Source organism: Gekko japonicus, unplaced genomic scaffold (assembly GCF_001447785.1).
Source record: "Gekko japonicus isolate JY-2015 unplaced genomic scaffold, Gekko_japonicus_V1.1 scaffold621, whole genome shotgun sequence".
Taxonomy (NCBI): domain Eukaryota; kingdom Metazoa; phylum Chordata; class Lepidosauria; order Squamata; family Gekkonidae; genus Gekko; species Gekko japonicus.
Genome location: NW_015173692.1, coordinates 843,252 through 862,083, shown reverse-complemented (window position 1 = coordinate 862,083; position 18,832 = coordinate 843,252). Strand labels below are relative to the sequence as shown.

The window sequence follows — 18,832 nt, the reverse complement described above, 5'->3', positions numbered from 1 at the left end:
GCAGTGAATTCCATGTGTTAATCACTCTTACTGTCTTTGTGAACCAAGACCTCTTGTTTTTTGTCTGCCCACTTATATGGGCAAGCCCTGCTAATGCTTAGTGATAGTAACCTCTTGGTGCAACAGAGGGTGAACTAAAGTTCATAGAGAATATTATGATGCTGTGGCTCACTGGCAGAGCATCTGCTTGGCATGCAGATGGTCAGAGGTTCAATTCCTGGCATCTCCAGTTAAAAGGATCAGGTAGGAGGTGATGTCAAAGACCTCAGCCAGAGACCCTGGAGAGCTGCTGCCTGTCTGAGTAGACAGTGCTGACTTTGATGGCCCAGTGGTGTGATTCACATGATGGAAAGTTAAAGAAAGTGAGAATGTGGACTGGTGCTAGTGGTGTGACGAGAGGGTTGTCCAAAGATCTCTGTTTGGTAGGTTGTTGAGCAAATGTGCTCCCTCAATGCCACTAGAGGGCATACTGGGGTCACCTTCCACCTGTGCAGAGAGGCTTCAAATTCTGAGGGGGTTGAATCTTCACCCGACTCCACCCTGGTCAGGATTTTCCCGCACCCCTGCCCTTCTCTCTGAGCTATCTCCGTGGAGAGAAGAAGAGCCCTGACTGTGTTCTCCTTGGCTGTGGGCTGGAGGAACTTAAATAATTCATCACAATACTTGTAAGGACTTCCCCGACCTCTGGTTTATAAGGAACCAATTTATCCTGGGTGTTGCCTCACTTCCCTGGAAATGGCTTGGAACTGGTTTGTGCCCCTTTGTGGACAACTTTGCATTGGCCTCCTTTCTGGCCTGACCCCATCAAGCTGTGGAGGCATGGCTGTGTTTTTTAACCTGCAAGGGCCTGAAGACACTTCTGCCAGCCTGAGGAATCCTGGTCCCGAAGCCTCACCAACCACAGGCCTTGCCTATGAGAGCTGGTCATGAGTCCACTGTCGGAGCTCCCATCCAGCTCTGCCCAAAGAAGTTCAACTAGATTTTGAAAAAGTGAAACTAAAGTGAAGCTTATACTGCATATGATCTGTTTTAGCAATATTGGTCAAAAATACTGTGCAAAAATTCAGTCAAATGTAAATGTCAAAGAATGTATATTATTGTAAGGTATTCTTAATAAACCAATACAATAAAAATATCTGAATGTTTCACAGTATACTCTTACACATAGTAATCATCAGTCTTTCAAGACATCTCATTGTTGTTCTACCATGTATGATATCTCATCATGTAAAGTACTGAAAACCATGTCCTTTCAGCATCAACTCGAAAATAATAAGTGCAGATATTCAAATTTGGAAGCTCGCTTCTTTAAAGGTGTTTCAGTTGTGATCCTATGGATACCCAGATGAAATCTGTTTCAAGAATTCTTTCTCAAGGATCGCTTCTCTTATGTCTGTCTTGAATTGTCCTGCAGGTAAGTTTCAATGTCAAATAGCACAGCTGTCGTGGGTCCTAGGTCTGCTGAGGCTAAATACTCCTCAGATGAGGAAGAGGCGAAGAACCCTCAACTATACCTGAGGAGGAAGAGTCCCCAGCAGCTGCACAGGAGATGCAGCCAGAAGGAGAGGCCGATCCTGAGCCTGGCCCAGCACCCCCAGTTGCAGACAGCCCAAGGCCAGACTCCTTGCCTAGTTCTCCTGAGTGCCCCAGGTGTAGGGCACGCCAGAGGCTGACTATGCAGGAGCGAAGAAGGAGTGCCAGACTCCAGCTCCTGCAGAGGCAGAGGGAAGAGCTGTAAGCCTTTGCAGACTCAACCCCACGGAAGGGAAGGACTTGCTCAAAAGCACTCAGTGCACTTGGTTCAACGCGGCAGCAGCTTTGCTCACTCAGACCTGCTCCTTGTCCTTGCAGCCTTGACTTGACCTCCTGGCTCTTTGACTTTCGGCTCTGACTGACCTTGATTCTGGACTGTGTTTACAAGCTTCCAGTGTGTGGTCTCTGGGGCAGCCAGCCAAGACAGCACAACAGCATTCATACATTCATAACTGCAAGGAAAAAAGAATGACCTAATAAAACAAAAATCACTCACCAGTATCTTTTTATAGCTGTATCTGAGTCAATACATCACGTTTATAGCGGAACGTGAACCACCAAAATTCATACAGAAACCTTCCACAAAAGGGTAAAGCATTCTCAGAATTATACATACATGGTGGAACAACAATGAGATGTCTTGAAAGACTGTGATAATTACTATGTATAAGAGTCTATTTCTAAGAATATACTGTGAAACATTCAGATTTTTTATTGTATTGATTTATTGGGAAGATAGTACCTTACAATAATATACATTTCAGACATTTACATTTGACTGAATTTTTGCAGTGTTTTTGACCAGTATTGCTGTATACCACCATGGTCCCTATACTTGTTGCTGTGATCTGATTTAGCTGTAGCAACTCGAGCTCCTGTGTTAGAGGAGTTAAACAATAAATATATACACTGCAAAAATCTATTTTTATAAATTAATGTGTTCTATTTGTTCCATCTTATAAAGTGCATTGTGTGCTTATAGTATCCTAAAACTGGTATATATTCCTTTCATGCAATATCAACAATAATAATAAATTCATTCAGTATAATAACTACCAGTCAATTTACATCCTTTTTTCCACCAAAGTCAAACCCCAACGGGAGTTTCTAGAATTATACACCCGCTTCTCCGTGCTTGAAAGTCTTCTAAAGGGGGAAAGCTTTCTTTTGTGGTTACATTGATGTTTAAATTGATGTTTGTTGCTGGTCCTACGAGAGGCTGTTAAAAGACATAATTCATGAATCTAACCATTATACAATATTTCTAATATGGTTTCACAAAGTTTTCTTACCACATTAAGCAGCTGAAGTTCATAGACGGAGCGCTCTTGTTTTTCTCATGGCTGCCTAGTGTTGACCTTGTTCTCTGGCCATTAAATCTTACAGCACCTGTTAACATTTCATATGTGTATTCTCTAATGAAAGTGGCAGTAGTGAAGAGTCCACATTCCACTTCATAATGCATTTCAGTTAAATAACAGTCTAAACTTTGGATGTTTAAAGGGGATATTCTCCCCTTTTTTTTGTCGAAGTGAGATGGTAATCCAGTTCACAGATGGCATGAGAGGTCCATTGTTTGGTCCATTGTTATACTGAATGAATTCATTATTATTGTTGATATTGCATGTAGGGAATATATACCTGTTTTAGGATATTATAAACAGCACACAATGCACTTTATAAGATGGAACAAATAGAACACATTAATTTATAAAAATAGATTTTTGCAGTGATCTGATTTAGGTCAGATTTGTTCTGTGGCTTGCACAATAGTTCTAATACTCATTATACACCATTTTATCTAAAACCGTGCTCATGGAAGTAGCCAGTTAAGTAGCTCCATATGGATTACTAAAATATATGCACTGTAAAGTCAGATCATCAGTAAATCTTTTTTCAAATGAATGTTTAGTACATTTTTTTGATAGGTGACATGAAGGACCTGTATCTGAGACCCTGGAAAGCTGAGTTGAAGTACACAATACTGTTCTTCATAGACTAGGGGTCTGATTCAGTGTTAAGGCAGTTTCATGTGTTCATTTTAGCAGGCTTCTTTTATGATGGAAACATTTAAAACTATTGTAGCTCAGCCGCAGGATCTGTTTCAGATGTCAGGAGTTCAGGTCTGCAACTATTACATAATCAAGAGAAGAGTCCCTCTAGGCATACTCAATGTGTATTCTGTCATGACTGAGAAGCCAGAGCCACTCCCCATTCATCTGGAATGGTGGGGAGAAGTTCCAGGCAGTCTCATATCTCTTTTCTTTAAGCAGTGTGGTGTAGTGGTTAAGAGCCAGATTGGTGTAGTGGTTAAGTGCACGGCCTCTAATCTGGGAGAACTGGGTTTGATCCCCCACTTGCAACCGCTGGATGACCCTGGGCAATCCATAGTTCTGTCAGAGCTGTTCTTGAAAGAGCAGTTCTTGAAAGAGCTCTCTCAGCCCCACCTACTTCACAGGGTGTTTGTTGTGGGGAGGGGAAGGGAAAGGAGTTTGTAAGCTGCTCTGAGACTCCGAGTGAAGGGCAGGGTATATGTCCAATCTTTTCTTCTTCACTTATGAACAGGAAAGAGAAAAGGATGAATTTGGGCCATGAACTGAGGAACTCCAGAAGACAATGGTTATATTACAAGCCAAGTAACTTGGCATTGCCAGTGGTTAGTCATTAATATGGGGTATTAAACACTATATGGGCATCACTCGGCCTCCACTTGTCAAGTCATGTATCATTTGGATTTTTTTTTCCTTTTAAGAGCTGTTAGAGAACAAGACACAGCTCAGCTTGGTGTCATGTCATTTCAAAGCATAACTACAGGTTTTGTGACACAGTAATGAAAATATTTCAGCTTCATTTTGGGAGTCCAGATAATAATTGATTGTAGTGTTTAGCTGAAACAGCCTTGTAAGTAACCAGAAACTGATGTGTCTTCAGGTGAACATTTGTGATGAAACATGCAGGTGTTGCATTAGATTCATGCACTCTCTACTTTTTTCCTTCCTATCTGGAGGAGAACCTGGAATCCTAAAAACAGAAAATATTAGAGGTTTATTGTATTTAGAGAGACTATAATGTGGTGTTTTAAATGTCACATTAGAAAATCTAGATGCAGACTTCTGAGCAATTTTTGATACCACCTGAATTATATAAATATGCACCCAATTTTTCTCAGTGCCTGTGAAAGGCTGGCACAGAAGAAACTTAGGAAATATCTGGGTGTACGTTTGCAGTCTAAATTGTTGGATTCCAAAAGTTTGTACTCATGACACTTTAAATACCCCCCTTTGTGTTTGCAGATTCTGAATGTTTAGTGCACTTTTTAAAACTAGGCTATGTGTATGGTCATGTGCTTGCTTTACTGTTCAGTTCCTCTTGAATAACCAGTAATTCAGACTTGTAGGTGTGGCATGTTTGTAAACAGAGAAGTTGAATATAAATGTAGTGCTGTTTCTTTGAACTGCTTTTGTTTCTTGATCTAATATACAGACTTCAGTTAAGTAACTCTACCCCCAACTGCAGCCAGTGATTGGTATCTAGAATAACTGCTTCATGGGCAATTAGTAAAAACAAAAATAACCCCTTCTGTATTTATGGGTAACAAAATGTTTTTTTCAACCACTGTAGATGCATGCTTCATAAATACATTTCATCCGTATCGTGTTACAAATAAATAGTATTGCACCATCTCATGCAGGGTAAATATTTATAGGCCTTAGAAAATGCTTGTCGCTTGGGAGTGTGTACAAATGCTGTATTGGACATTGTGTACATTGTTAATTCAATATGAATTATATAAATGTGCACAAATTCACTATACATAGTTCATGTGCAGATTTTGCATTTTGGGTTTCTTCATTGTTTGAGGTTTCTAGTTCTAACATGTTGTAGTAGACAGAGGGCAATTCTAATCAGGTCTACTCAAATGTAAGCCTCATACTATTAAGTGGGACTTCCTTCCATAAAAGTATTTTTAGGATTACAGCATAAGAAGAGGTAATTTGGGATTTTTAGATTTATCCAGAAGTAATTGATTTACTGGAGACAGATTCCCAGTAGAACTCAGAGCAAAGAGCTGAGGGAATTATGTGCTCTGTACTAAGATGCATCTTTATACTTCAGTGAGTACCCCTTCTTGTGAAATGATGAAATCCATGGCAGTTTTCTCTAGTCTTTAGCAGCAGAAGTTGAACTTCTGAAAGAAAAATGAGAGCTCTGATTCTAGGTTTTATAATGGCTGGATTGTGCAGGGATGGCCACATTGATTCTGACCGTAAACAATAACATAGTACCATTATGTCTCCAATTTGCAATTTCCCCTTTTTGGAGCAACCCCCCCCTGCAGTTTTATGCAGGCTTCCAGCAAAAATTAATGCTATTGAAATTAGTGGCTCTTTTTAAACATCTAATATACAATCCTATGCAGCATAACTTCTGATGGAACCCATTGAAATCAATGGGTTTAGTCTGGAGCAGGGGTGGCCAAACTTGCTTAAGGTAACAGCCACACAGAATAAACATCAGATGTTTGAGAGCCATAAGACATGATCAAATATTACACACATGTTTTTATTGAAAAATATGCAAATTTGCTTTTTATTAACATTAAATTAGACTGTGTGAAAGAGCCGCATGCGACTCCCAAACTGCAGTTTGGCCACCCCTGGTCTGGATTAACCCCACAGGATTGCAGTGTAAATGTGTATTTCAGTCCCACTAGCTTGATTGAAACTTAGTTCTGGGTAACATTTTCTGGATTGCACCCTGTGTGTGGTCGATGAAATGCTTACCTTCTAGAATGCTTCTACAAGCTGTGAGCCTCTCTTGAAATGAGCAGAACTGTGTAATTGAGTTTTTGGCTCATAATAGTTGTTGTGGTCTGGCATATTATGCACTGCCTATTGCCGTAAACATTAAACATTTACCAAGAAGTGATTGCAATAGAATTGTAATCAGATTTTTTTAATGAACATCATTATACAGCTGAAGAGGAACTGGTTGTTTCTTTCTCCTTTTATTGACAAGTGGAACATGCATTTACCCTAATTCATTCACATGTTTTAAACATACCAAAGTTCAGTTAGAGTTTTGAGAGAGCGAAAGCAGAAAATAAGTATTGTTTATGTTGTACTCTTACATTTGTTATTAAACAAGGCCTATCAGTTGTTTGATAAATTAGGGTGTTAGAATACAAAACATGTGATAACAGATTTGTCTCCCCCAGAACTCTTAACATGCTATCTTAAATGGGAAAAAGTCATCTGTTTTATTTTTGAAGATTTAAAACATTGTGCAGGCATCTGACAATTGAAGAGAACCAGTGACAATCCCAAGGCTTGGTTGCAGGCAGTCAAGAATGTTATCCTTCAAGCTTGCCACAGGGATAAATATAAAATAGCATTGTAAATATCTGGAGGAAAAGCAGATGTTACTGCAGGCAGGCTTCAGCAAAAGGGAGTTGAGACAAGGTTGGTGATCATTTGGGGCTGGTGTCCAAATGACAATAGCAAGAGACTTGACAAGATCGTTTTCCTTCCTGGTTTGACTGGTAGCAGTAAGAAGCATTCAGTCTCTTCCATGGAAGGGTATGTGTAGGAAAGGATTTGGACCATTGGTGACTTCTCTCCTCCTCACATAGGCTAATAACTCATAAGCTGGTTCTAGGTAGAATTGTCAACCTCCAGATGGGGTTTGGAATTTTCCCCAAATTATGACTGATCTCCACACTGTGGCTTACGTATATGCAATAGCTAGAAACAACAATATAATAAAAACTTTGAATCTTAAAACAACAACATAAGGTGCTAATAATAATATAAGTAACGCTGGTGAAGGCAGAGTAGCATCAACACACTGGTAAATGCAGTCAGTATTAGATTTTAGTGTTGGTGGAAGTCAGGCTGTTGGTGATGGTATTGGGCCCAGGGCCTTGGTGTGTTGGGTGCGGCTCCTTCATTAAAGGCCTGGTGGAAGAGCTCCATCTTGCAGGCCCTGCAGAACTGTAAAAGGTCCCACAGGGCTCTACTGGGAGCTCATTGCACCAGCGTAGAGCCACTACTGAAAAGGCCCTGCCCCTAGCTGATGCCAGCCTGACGTCTTTAGGGCCCGGAAGGGCCAGACGGTTTTGGGATCCTGACCACAGTGCTCTCTGGGGAACATGTGGGGAAAGGCGGTCCCTCAGGTAGGTAGGCACCTGACCATAAAAGGCTTTAAAGGTAAATACCAGCACTTTGAAGTGAATCCAGTATGCTATAGGTAGCCAGTGAAGTGCTTTTAGTGCAGGCTGAATGTGCTCCCGCATAGGGAGACCCAACAACAGCCTGACAGCTGCATTCTGCAATAGCTGAAGCCTCAGGATTTGGGTCAAAGGCAGCCCCATGGAGAGAGCGTTACAGTAGTCTAACCTCGAGGTGACCATTGCATGGATCACTGTCACCAAGTCGTTGTGTTCAAGGAAGGGAACCTACTGCTTGATCAGCCGAAGGTGGTAAAAAAGGCTGACTTAGCAGTGGCTGCTACTTGGGCCTCCATCATTAAGGAGGCATCCATGAGCACTCCCAAACTCCTAACCTCTGTTGCTGGCACCAACGGTGCACTGTTGAAAGTTGGAAGTGGAATCTCTTGTCCTGGGCCACCCCAACTCAAGCACAAGACCTCCATCTTCGTCGGATTCAATTTCAATATCTGTAGCAGAACATTGACCCTAAATTTATATAGCTATAGTTGGCCACATTTTTTTTCTTTTTCATCCAAATGAAATATTAGTTAAAAGCTAATGCCGATATTGAGAGTGCAGCTCTAAGTTGTAAGGCATACTTGAATGGAATTTTAGGTAGTTTCTTCTAGAATACCCCACCTTAGAAAATATTGTTTCCTTTTATGAAACCGTATGGCAAATATAAATATTACTCTAGCAGCAGCTTCTCAAACATTTGTATTTCCAGAATAATGGAAGTGGTTACTTAGTAGAAACATTTCTTAGAATGGTCTCTGTTCAATTAAAAATGAATTAACTATGGATGTTACTTATTTAAGTACATGAGAACTGTTCTTTGTAGTCAATTGAAGTTGCTGACTTTAGAGAGACAAAGATTTACATAGTATCTGGGGGGGTGCCTTTTAAATTCATATCAATACTTTAAAAATATTTTAGCCATTGAAAAAGGTAGCCCTCAAACTGGTCAGCAAACTTTAAAATATATTTATATACTTTTACAAAAGCTGCAGTGAGCAGACATGACATTCTCTGACTTCCAAAAATGAATGACTTTAGGTTTGTGCTTGTTAACCTAATGCGTAATCTAAAAACAAAACTTCTGTGTGCAATAGTCCTTCAGAATATTGTTTTGATTCCTATGGACATCGTTTGGTAAATCTTAGCTATTTTGTTACCTGCTGGATGTCTAGATCAGGGGTCCCTGACCCTTTTGAGCCTGTGGGCACCTTTGAACATCTGATACAATGTGGAGGGCACAGCCACAAAATGGCACCCACAAAATGGCTGCTGCAGGAGATGGAGCCAGGTACAAAATGGCTACGGCAGGTTATCTTCACTTTCAATGAAGATTCTTCTGGGATGGTGGCAGCTGCTTTTAGAGCATTGTTTTTCAAAATCTGCTCAGGCAATCAAATCTCCAGTGGTCAATCAGAAGTCTTGCTTGGTAAGAGCCCCACGTCGTCTTGCCCACTTTCTAAAAGCACTCAGTGGATACCAGGAAAGGTGTCAGCTGGTGCCGTGGTGCCCACAAGCACACTGTTGGGGATCCCTGGTTTACACTGGAATAAAAAATAGGCACAATTTAAGAAGTATTGATTATGTTTACCTGTTTTTTTCATTACAAGGAATGCGTGTATCTAATTGGATACTAAGTCTAGCTTAGAATTTTAACTTTCATTAAATGGATTTGTTTAGTTGAAGAACACTGTGTACTTCAGTAGACTAAACTACATGCTATTTGAAAGCTCTCTGATTTAAACCTTTCAAACATTAAAAAAAGCCAGCACAGACAGTGGAGTGGTAGAGAGACAGATGGATACCCATCTGTATCAGTCTTTCTGCGTTTGACCCACACTGTGGCTAACAGTAGCTTGGGGGGGGGCATTTTGGTGGAGAAAAGGGTAAATCATCCTGACCATAGTGTTGCTACCCCAGCCCTGTTACTTCTGTCCCACTGTAGCTGCTCTGAAGCCAAATTCCATAGAGTCTTATGGCATAGGTGGGTTAGACCCCTTACTCATATGGGGTTGTATAGCAAAACTCCTACTGTAGTCCTCTTTCCCCCAATATTGAAGCCTTTTAGAAATATTTGGGATGTGAATTTGTTGTATAAAAGTTATGAGAAAAATTTACTCCCTTATACAGAAGAACTAGAAGTCTAAATATAGGAGTCATTCTTAATGTATGTTAACTTTGCAAGAGTCTTTTATAAATGATGTTTCAAAGTAAAAACACACAGATCTTGGAAGTATAGTGTTATAAGGAGTATTGAAGTTGTACATGGTAAGGTTATTTAGTCACTTCCTAGAACAATAAGCAGTGCAGTGCCTCACTCTTCGCATGTGAGCAATTCCGATTTTTAGCTATGCAAATGAAGACCAAACCTACAGGTAGCTGTGTTGCTGTCTAGATAAGAAAAAAGTCTGAAGAGGAATGGTGACAAAGATGTTATTATAGCTCGCAAAAAACAAACACATGCACGCTTGAAACTGTTCCTCAAGCTCCTGAACAAAACAAAAAAGGAAAAAGGGACGGTGGAAAGAAGTATTGTTGGTAGACAACAAGTTGGATGCCAGTGTGTTGTTATGGTCCTAGGATAGTAATTCAGGATGCATTTTGCTGAGTAATTAGTTCAGTGCATATCCTATACAAAAATATCAGATTGCCTGGAGTATGCCTTGGTGCAAAGAAGCAATGACCACAATCCCTTTGAAATTATAAAAACCATCATTTATTCAAATCTGCCTTGAGTTCTTATTGAAACTTGTGGGTTTCTGGTAAGATACTGAGCAGAAATAAAGAAAAAGGAGATTCTCATTGGCTTTAGAGGGAGACTGCAGAATTTGCTTTGGTTAGGGATTCTCATTAGTTTATTTTAAAATGCCTATATTAGATGGCAAATATATAAATATGTGTGATACGTAGATTCAAAGAATCAAGCAGCTAGCTCTGAGAGGTCCAAATGTCAGCCTGTTTTTGAATTGAAATGACTTTAGGTGTATCTCAAGCAGTTTTTTGTATTCCACTCAAGATGTATTCCTTTATTGCTGCTGAATATGCAGTTTTGGGTAAAATAAGGACACTTTTAATTTCTATTGAATTCACTAGAACAGTGTTAAGCACATACTGTCCTGCCCCACTGAAATGCAAATGATTTGCTTTACTTAAATACAGACTCTTGTGATTGCTGCCTGTAAAATTATCATGGATTTTTATTGATTTTGCTTCAGGAAAAGAGACTGAAAAAGCCAAAGATCGCTATGATAAAGCCACTATGAAACTCCACATGTTGCACAATCAGTATGTGTTGGCACTGAAAGGAGCACAACTGCACCAACATCAGTATTATGATACTACACTTCCTCTGTTCCTTGACTCCTTACAGAAGATGCAAGAAGAAATGATTAAAGCACTGTAAGACTCACTTCCCCCCTGTACTGTTCATCTGTGAAACGATATGTATTTCCTTTAATTTATCAGTTATGTTGTGTTCATAGAATCATAGAGTTGGAGGGGGCCATACAGGCCAGTTTGATGTAGTGGTTAAGAGCACGGATTCTAATTTGGGAGAACTGGATTTGATTCCCTACTCCTCCACATGTAGCCAGCTAGTGTGACCTTGGGACAGTCGTAGGTTCTTTCACAGCTGTTCTCTCAAGGACAGTTCTCAAAAGACCTCTCTCAGCCCCACCTACCTCACAGGGTGTCTGTTGTGGGGAGAGGAAGGGAAGGAGATTGTAAGCCGCTTTGAGACTCCTTCAGGTAGTGAAGGGTGGGGTATAAATCCAGTCTCCTCTTCTCCTTCTCCTTCCCCTCCTCCTCCTCTTGCTCCCCCCCCCGCTCAATACAAGATCAGCCTAGAGCATCCCTGACAAGAGTTTGTCCAGCCACTGCTTAACGACTGCCAGTGAGGGAGAGCTTACCACCTCCCTAGGTAGCTGATTCCACTGTTGAACGACTCTTTCTGTAACAATTTTTTTCCTAAGATCCAGCCGGTACCTTCCTGCCCTTAATTTAAACCTGTTATTGCGAGTTCTGTCCTCTGCTGCCAACAGGAACAGCTCCCTGCCCTCCTCTAAGTGACAGCCCTTCAAGTACTTAAAGAGAGCTATCATGTCCCCCTGCAGCCTCCTCTTCTCCAGACTGAACATTCCCAAGTCCCTCAGCCTTTCCTCACAGGGCTTGGTCTTCAGGCCCCTGATCATGTTTGTCACTCTCCATAGAAATTGTAAGGTTTTTTTTTCTGCTAAGTGATGGATATTCTTTTTGTGGAAGGAACCTTTCTGTGAGCAGGATGGTGAAATCTTGCTGTGGAAGAACTGCTTCTGCAGAAAGGAACTTTAGGATCAATAACATATGCTGCTGTTCTTGCCCACGAGTGCTGTTTTACTGTGGTCATAAACTGTCATTAGTCTTTTATATTCAATGAAGGGATAAGATAGTAGTTGTCTGTGTCTCTTTTGCAGTCTCCATCCTATAATGGGTCTGTTAAGGTAAATGAAACTGTATTGTGGATTTTTTAAAAAAAGTATAGCTACTTGTTTAGACATTCTAAAACTAGGTATTCCATCTTCAAACAGCTGCTGAAATATTAATGTCTTGAAATAAATGCAGATGGCATTTTTAATTTTTGAAGTAAATTATTTTGAAGTAAATTATTAAGTTGGAACCTTTGACTTTCGCAAAGTGTCTGACTTTGTTTGTCCTCTCTCTCTCTCTCTCTCTCTCTCTCTCTCTCTCTCTCTCTCTCTCTCTCTCTCTCGTGTGCGAGTGAGAGAGTGAAAGAAACAGAAGCTTTCCCTTTTTTCTATCAGCAACAGAGAGTACCGTTATTCCTGTCTGCATAAAATTGGGCCTGCCTGCCTTTATCTGTTCAGTGGTTTAGATTTGCTTAGGTCTCTAGGGAACACTTTGTAACAGTAGTATTTCTCTTGCCTTATAAAACTTGTTTAGATGGGCCAAACAAATGGATATAGATACCCAATGTAATAGTTTAGCATTATATAGACTCTGATCAGCTTGCACAATGCTGACTGTTCAGAATCAGCTTCCTAGTTGCTGGGACATAAGAAGAACCAGAGTGGAATTGACCATAGAGCCCTCTAGTCCAGCATTCTGTTCACACAGTGGTTGACCAGCTGCCTCTAGGGAGCCCGTGAGCAGGGTGACTGCAACAGCATTCTCCCACCTGTGTTCCCCAGCAATTCATGTAAAGAGGCATTTTGCCTCTGCTGCTGGAGGGAGTAGATTCCAATATGGCTACTAGCTATGATGGTTTAGTAGCAATCGATAGCTCCATCCTCTATGCATTGTCCACTCTTCTTTTAAAGGCTTCCAAGTTGGCTGTCTGTCTTCAGTTTGTTAGTCATATGAAAGTGGCATTGAATATGAAGTATGCATCAGACCGAAGATTTATATTCATATACGTTGAAATCACACGATAAAAACAGACCTGCATTCAACAAGTAGCATATGGCATACAACTGAACTCTTTTGTCTTGCACTTTCCTGGTTCCTGCTTAGCCTGAACCTATAGCAAGTTCATCAAAGTCAGATTCTGATGAATAGGATACATTATACTAAATAAATACCAGGAGGATGTGTGGAGTTAAGGTAATGTTTGTTCATCTTTTCCCTCTTCAGTACAGCTGAAACACAGAGCAGAGGAGAAGAGATAAGGCAGTTGGTCTTGTAATTTCACTTTTCTCTTACCCTTCATCCGTAGTTCAACAATGAGGGGGGAGGAAAAGGGAACAGTTATAGCATCATGTCTCCCACAAAACTTTCTCACAAAGCTTTCCTTCCCAATTCAAAAGAAAAGGAGGAGTGGAAGGAAGGGGGCCTGTGCTGTTGAGTTGTTCACTTTGCTCTCCTGCTTTTCCTGCTTTGGAATGATACGCAGGTGAAAATAAGAGAGAGCTCTTGCTCTTCACGGCCTCCTGATCCTCCAACATCTGGGAGTAACTGAGAGTTTTGAATGCAAAGCTTTAAATGCCCAACAAGGGATTGAAAGTCAGAAAATTGAGAGATCGTTTACTTTTTTCATAAACTTTAGTCCATAAATTAAGTTCTCCTGGATTTGCTTTACATGGTTTTCTTTTTTTCGTAGAAAAGGGATTCTTGATGAATATAGTCAGATCACCAGTCTGGTAACAGAGGAAATAGTGAATGTTCATAAAGAGATCCAGACTTCTGTTGAACAGATAGACCCTGGTTCAGAGTACAATGGCTTCATAGAGGCTCACAGGTAAACGTTATATTTCTTTTCTTCCCCTCTTAACTCTGTAATCTGTTTTAAGTATTAACACTGGTAAATAGCAGATAACTTGTCCAAGGGCCCTCTGTAGTGCAACAGCAAAGTAATCGTGTGTGAAAACTGCCTATCTTTACCAAGAGGCAGTTAACACACACAGTTTATCCTGTACAGTTGCTTTAGATATAGACACTTGCTTTATTTTTTATTATTTTTATTATTACATTTCTACCCTGCTTTCCCCGCAAGCGGGCTTAGGGCGGCTTACAATAGGACACCATGTGCCAAGCATAAAACAACATAAAAACAGGATAAAACAATCTACGTTAAAATGCTCAGTGGTTACAGTCAAAATTTAACAAGATGGAATCAGATTTGCAAGATGGGCTCCCCAGTATTTTACATAACAATAGGGAGATTAAGACCCATAGATGTTACTCAACCCCATCCAGTGGTACTAATCACAGCGAAGTCATGGTTGATCTTCATGGGGCCACCCCTCAGGTCTACCAATGGTGGTAATGGTAGTAGTAGTGGTGGCTCTTACTCACAAGACTCCACAGCTTAGAGGGAACATTGCTTGGGATAGCCACGTACCATTTTCTTCCATCCTGGTGAAGGTAGAACTGCCCTTTTCTTGCACAGATATATTTGTAGGGCTTGGAAAGATAGCCAGGATAGCCCCAGAGACCTCTTTTTGGCTGGGGAAAGTACTCTGTGGGTGTGTGCGTGCATGTATGCATACTTAAGCAATTATTAAGTAATTGCTCAAAAGCCTGATGGAAGAGCTCCATCTTGCAGGCCCTGTGGAACTGTAAAAGGTCCTGCAGGGCCCTGATCTCCTCTGGGAGCTTGTTCCACCAGGTAGGAGCTGCCACAGAAAAGAACCTGGCCCTTGTTGCAGTAAGCCTGTCCTCCCTGGGGCCTGGGGTCACCAGGCGATGTTGTGTCCCCGACCGAAGTTCTCTTTGGGGCATATATGGGGAAAGGCGGTCCCTCAGGTATGTCGGACCCTGGCCATATAGGGCTTTAAAGGTAATCACCAGCACTTTGAAGCAAATCCGGTATGCTATAGCAGCCAAGTGCAGCGCTTTCAGCACAGGCCGGATGTGCTCCCACCTAGGGATTTGTGACAAAGGCAGCCCCATGTAGAGAGCAATATAGTAGTCTAGCCTCGAGGTGACCATTGCATGGATCACTGTAGCCAAGTCATCACGGTCGAGGAAAGGAACCAACTGCCAAATCAACCGAAGATGGTAAAAGGCCGATTTGGCAGTGGCTGCCACCTGGGCCTCCATAGTTAAGGCAGGATCCAGGAGCACTCCCAAACTTCTAACCTCGGACCCTGGCACCAAAGGTGCCCCATCGAAGGTCGAAAGCGGGAGCCCCAATCCCGAACCAACCCGACCCAAGCACAGGACCTCCGTCTTCGCTGGGTTTAGTTTCAGCCAGCTCAGCCTGAGCCACCCAGCCACGACCTGTAAGGCCCGGTGGAGATCTTCTGGGTCGGAGTCCAACTGGCTGCCCAACCTCAGAAAGAGCTGGGTGTCATCCGCATATTGATGACACCCAAGCCCATACCACCGGGCAATCTGGGCGAGGGGTTGCATGTAGATGTTAAACAACATCGGGGAAAGCACTGCCCCTTGAGGCACACCGCATTCGAGTGGGTGCCTCCGGGATTGCTGTTCCCCTAGCACCACCCTCTGTCCCCGACCTTGGAGAAAAGAGGCAAGCCATTGAAGGGCGGGCCCCTGGATCCCCGCGTCGGCAAGGCGGTGGGTCAGCAACTGGTGGTCGACCGTATCAAACACGGCTGACAGATCTAACAACAGCAGAGCCGCCACACTGCCCCGATCCAGATGCCTCCGGAGGTCGTCAGTAAGGGCGATCAGCACTGTCTCTGTCCCATGCCCCGGGCGGAAGCCAGATTGAAATGGATCAAGGACGGAATCATCATCCAGAAAGCCCTGTAGCTGAGTTGCCACCGCCCTCTCGATCAATTTGCCCAAATAGGGCAAACTGGACACCGGCCAACAGCTGGCTAATTCAGCCGGGTTCAAAGTTGGTTTTTTCAAGAGAGGGCGGACCAACGCTTCCTTGAGTGCCTCAGAGAACCGCCCCTCTGAGAGGGACTTGTTGACAGTCTCCCTCAAGGCACCCGGAAACCCCTCGTGGCCCACTTTAATGAGCCAGGAAGGGCACGGATCAAGGCCGCATGTGGTTGGGTGCACAGATACAAGCAATCTGTCGACTTCCTCTAGGCTGAGCTGGTCAAAACACTCTAAACCCAAAATCGAAGACGTGCAAGGGGCCTCGAGTTCACTAACTGTTTCAACTGTGGCAGGGAGGTCATGGCAGAGCGCCAAGACTTTATCCGTGAAATAGCTCGCAAATGCCTCACAGCCAATATCCAATTCCCTACTGTTTTGTCTGCCCTGTGGCAGATCCGTCAGAGACTGAATCATTCTAAACAATTGGGCTGGGCATAAACTTGCAGATGCAATCGTAGCTGTGTAGAATTCTCTCTTCGCAGCCTTGACTGCCATCTCATAGGATCCCATAAACATCCTATCAGATGCTCTTGTTGCCTCGTCGCAGGCACGGCACCACCGTCTCTCTAGCCGTCTTAGCTCTCGCTTCATAAGCCGCAATCCCTGGGTATACCAGGGGGCTAGGCTAGAGTGCATGTGCAGAGGGCGCCGGGGAGCGATCTTGTAGATGGCCGTGGAAAGTCGGCTATGCCAGTCTTCTACAAGTACATCCAACGAGCTGCCAGGGGGCATCGGATCCTGCAGGGCTATTTGAAACCGCACTGGGTCCATTTGGCTCCGCGGGCGAGCTAAAATCTGCTTGCTGCCTAAACAGGGTCGGGGTGGAACGTTCACACGGGCCTTCAGGGCATAGTGGTCCAATATGGAATTCACTGCCACAGGAAGTGGTGGTGGCTACAAGCATGGACGGCTTCAAAAGGGAATTAGATAAGCATATGGAGCAGAGGTCCATCAGTGGCTATTAGCCACAAGGTATAGATAGGGGCTCTGGGGCAAGGGATGCTCTGTCTTCTTGGTGCTTGGGGGGGGTCAACAGTGGGAGAGCTTCTTGGTGCTTGGGGGGTGGTGGTCAACAGTGGGAGGGCTTCTAATGTCCTGGCCCCACTGGTGGCCCTCCTGATGGCACCTGGTATTTCTGGCCACTGTGTGACACAGAGTGTTTGGCCTGATCCAACATTGGCGTCTCTTATGTTCTTATGACCATGTTACTGCTACTGCAGTAATCCGGTCTACTGTAATCCCCATTGCGAAGATCAAATCAAGCATGTGCCCGGCCTGATGCGTGGGGGTCGACACATATTGGGAGAGTCCCAGTGATGTCATGCTTGGGTAGCTGAAGCTGTGAACTATGTTTCCTTTTAATCTATTAAGATAACTGCAATACACAAAAGAGAGATACATTATTTTACTTGCTAATAAAATGTTTTTAAAAGCTTTACTGCTGTGTAGCTGGTAAAGTTTAGAAGTTCTCTACCAATACAGAAAACCTGTGTAATGTAAGATGTAGGTATGTATGGGAGGGTCTGAGGAACATTCCTGGCAGCCTTTAGCTTATCATAGTATTATTTCAAATGAGCAGGTTTTGTAAAAGGCTACTGCATAGGCAAGTAGTGAAAGCTGAAGGGTTGTAGGCTGGAACAAGGTAGAGAAGAGGAATGCGAGAAGGGTAGAAAATAGATACGATATGAGCAGTGGCATGGCAGAAGCCTTTTAGTTAGTATGATGAGTCAGTGGCTGCAAGAATTGTTAGCTCCTCTTAAGGGGCTGGATCAGGACAAAGTGTTAGCCTGCAACTGTCCAGCCTAGTGTGGAAGGCTGTATGTTCTGGCAACATTAAGGGTGCTGACTCATTATCTTCTACAGCCACAATTCCTAATAATTTTCTGCTTCGCCTTTTGGCAGTATCTCGTGTCTCACCCCTGGCAATACCTAGAGAATGAGTCATCCTAATAACACAAATGGAATCTTATATCTTTCTGTTGTTGCATGGTCAAAAAAGCAGCCAAAAGTGATGTTATATTGCTTAACAATAGATTCTTTTTATTAAATATACAAGTTGCATAGAAAACAGAGACCTTGTATTTCTGATACTCAGCTGTTTTGCATTTCTAAAGGACGCCAGATGTTGTACAACAAGAAATTGAGTTTGATACATCTTTATTGGAAGAAAATGAAAATCTTCAAGCTAATGAAATTATGTGGAATAATTTGACAGCTGAAAGTTTGCAAGGCATGTAAGTAATTTAAATAGTCTTTTTTTTCTTCCTGTGTGAATATGCACTCTGAGTCACATATGTCCAAATTCTGCAAATGCAGTCAGATGTATAATGTGTGGTCATCACACTTTACAAAAGCAGGCATAAGTGAACTATTAAGGTTGTTAAATTCTGCCGTATATATTAGCAGTATGCTTAAATGGTGAAGGTGCAGAGTACGGGCAATTTGGTTAAGCCTTGTACTTCATATTCCATATGACTGGTTGTTTGTGCAGTGTGATTTAAAAAGTATTGTTCCAGTAATGCGTTCTAAGGTCGTTAAAAATTAGATTTTACCTGCTGACATTCAAACTAAAAAGTTTGTACCATCTAGATTGATTGCTCTTTCTCTCCCCAACCCTGGCAACCTAGCCTGAAAGTGATAATGACAGAAAAATGAGGCACCCTTTACAGCCTTTCAAGCCATCACAGATAATGGGAGGCACTTAGGTGTGTTTGAACAAAAAATATATGAATTTTGAAACTTCTCCACTTAGTCAAGTGAACTCCCTTTATAGGATTAGTT

The 18,832-nt window shown here is 42.4% G+C and overlaps 1 protein-coding gene across 1 annotated transcript in view; it reads left to right on the top strand.

Moving 5' to 3' along the window:
- The window catches only part of FER (fer (fps/fes related) tyrosine kinase), a 203,354-nt gene that overhangs the window by 8,659 nt on the left and 175,863 nt on the right, over positions 1 to 18,832 (top strand). The window contains exons 4-6 of the mRNA XM_015423161.1: positions 10,975 to 11,158; positions 13,854 to 13,991; positions 18,166 to 18,285. Coding sequence (XP_015278647.1) covers positions 10,975 to 11,158; positions 13,854 to 13,991; positions 18,166 to 18,285 — 442 coding nt within the window. The remainder of the gene's footprint in view (positions 1 to 10,974; positions 11,159 to 13,853; positions 13,992 to 18,165; positions 18,286 to 18,832) is intronic.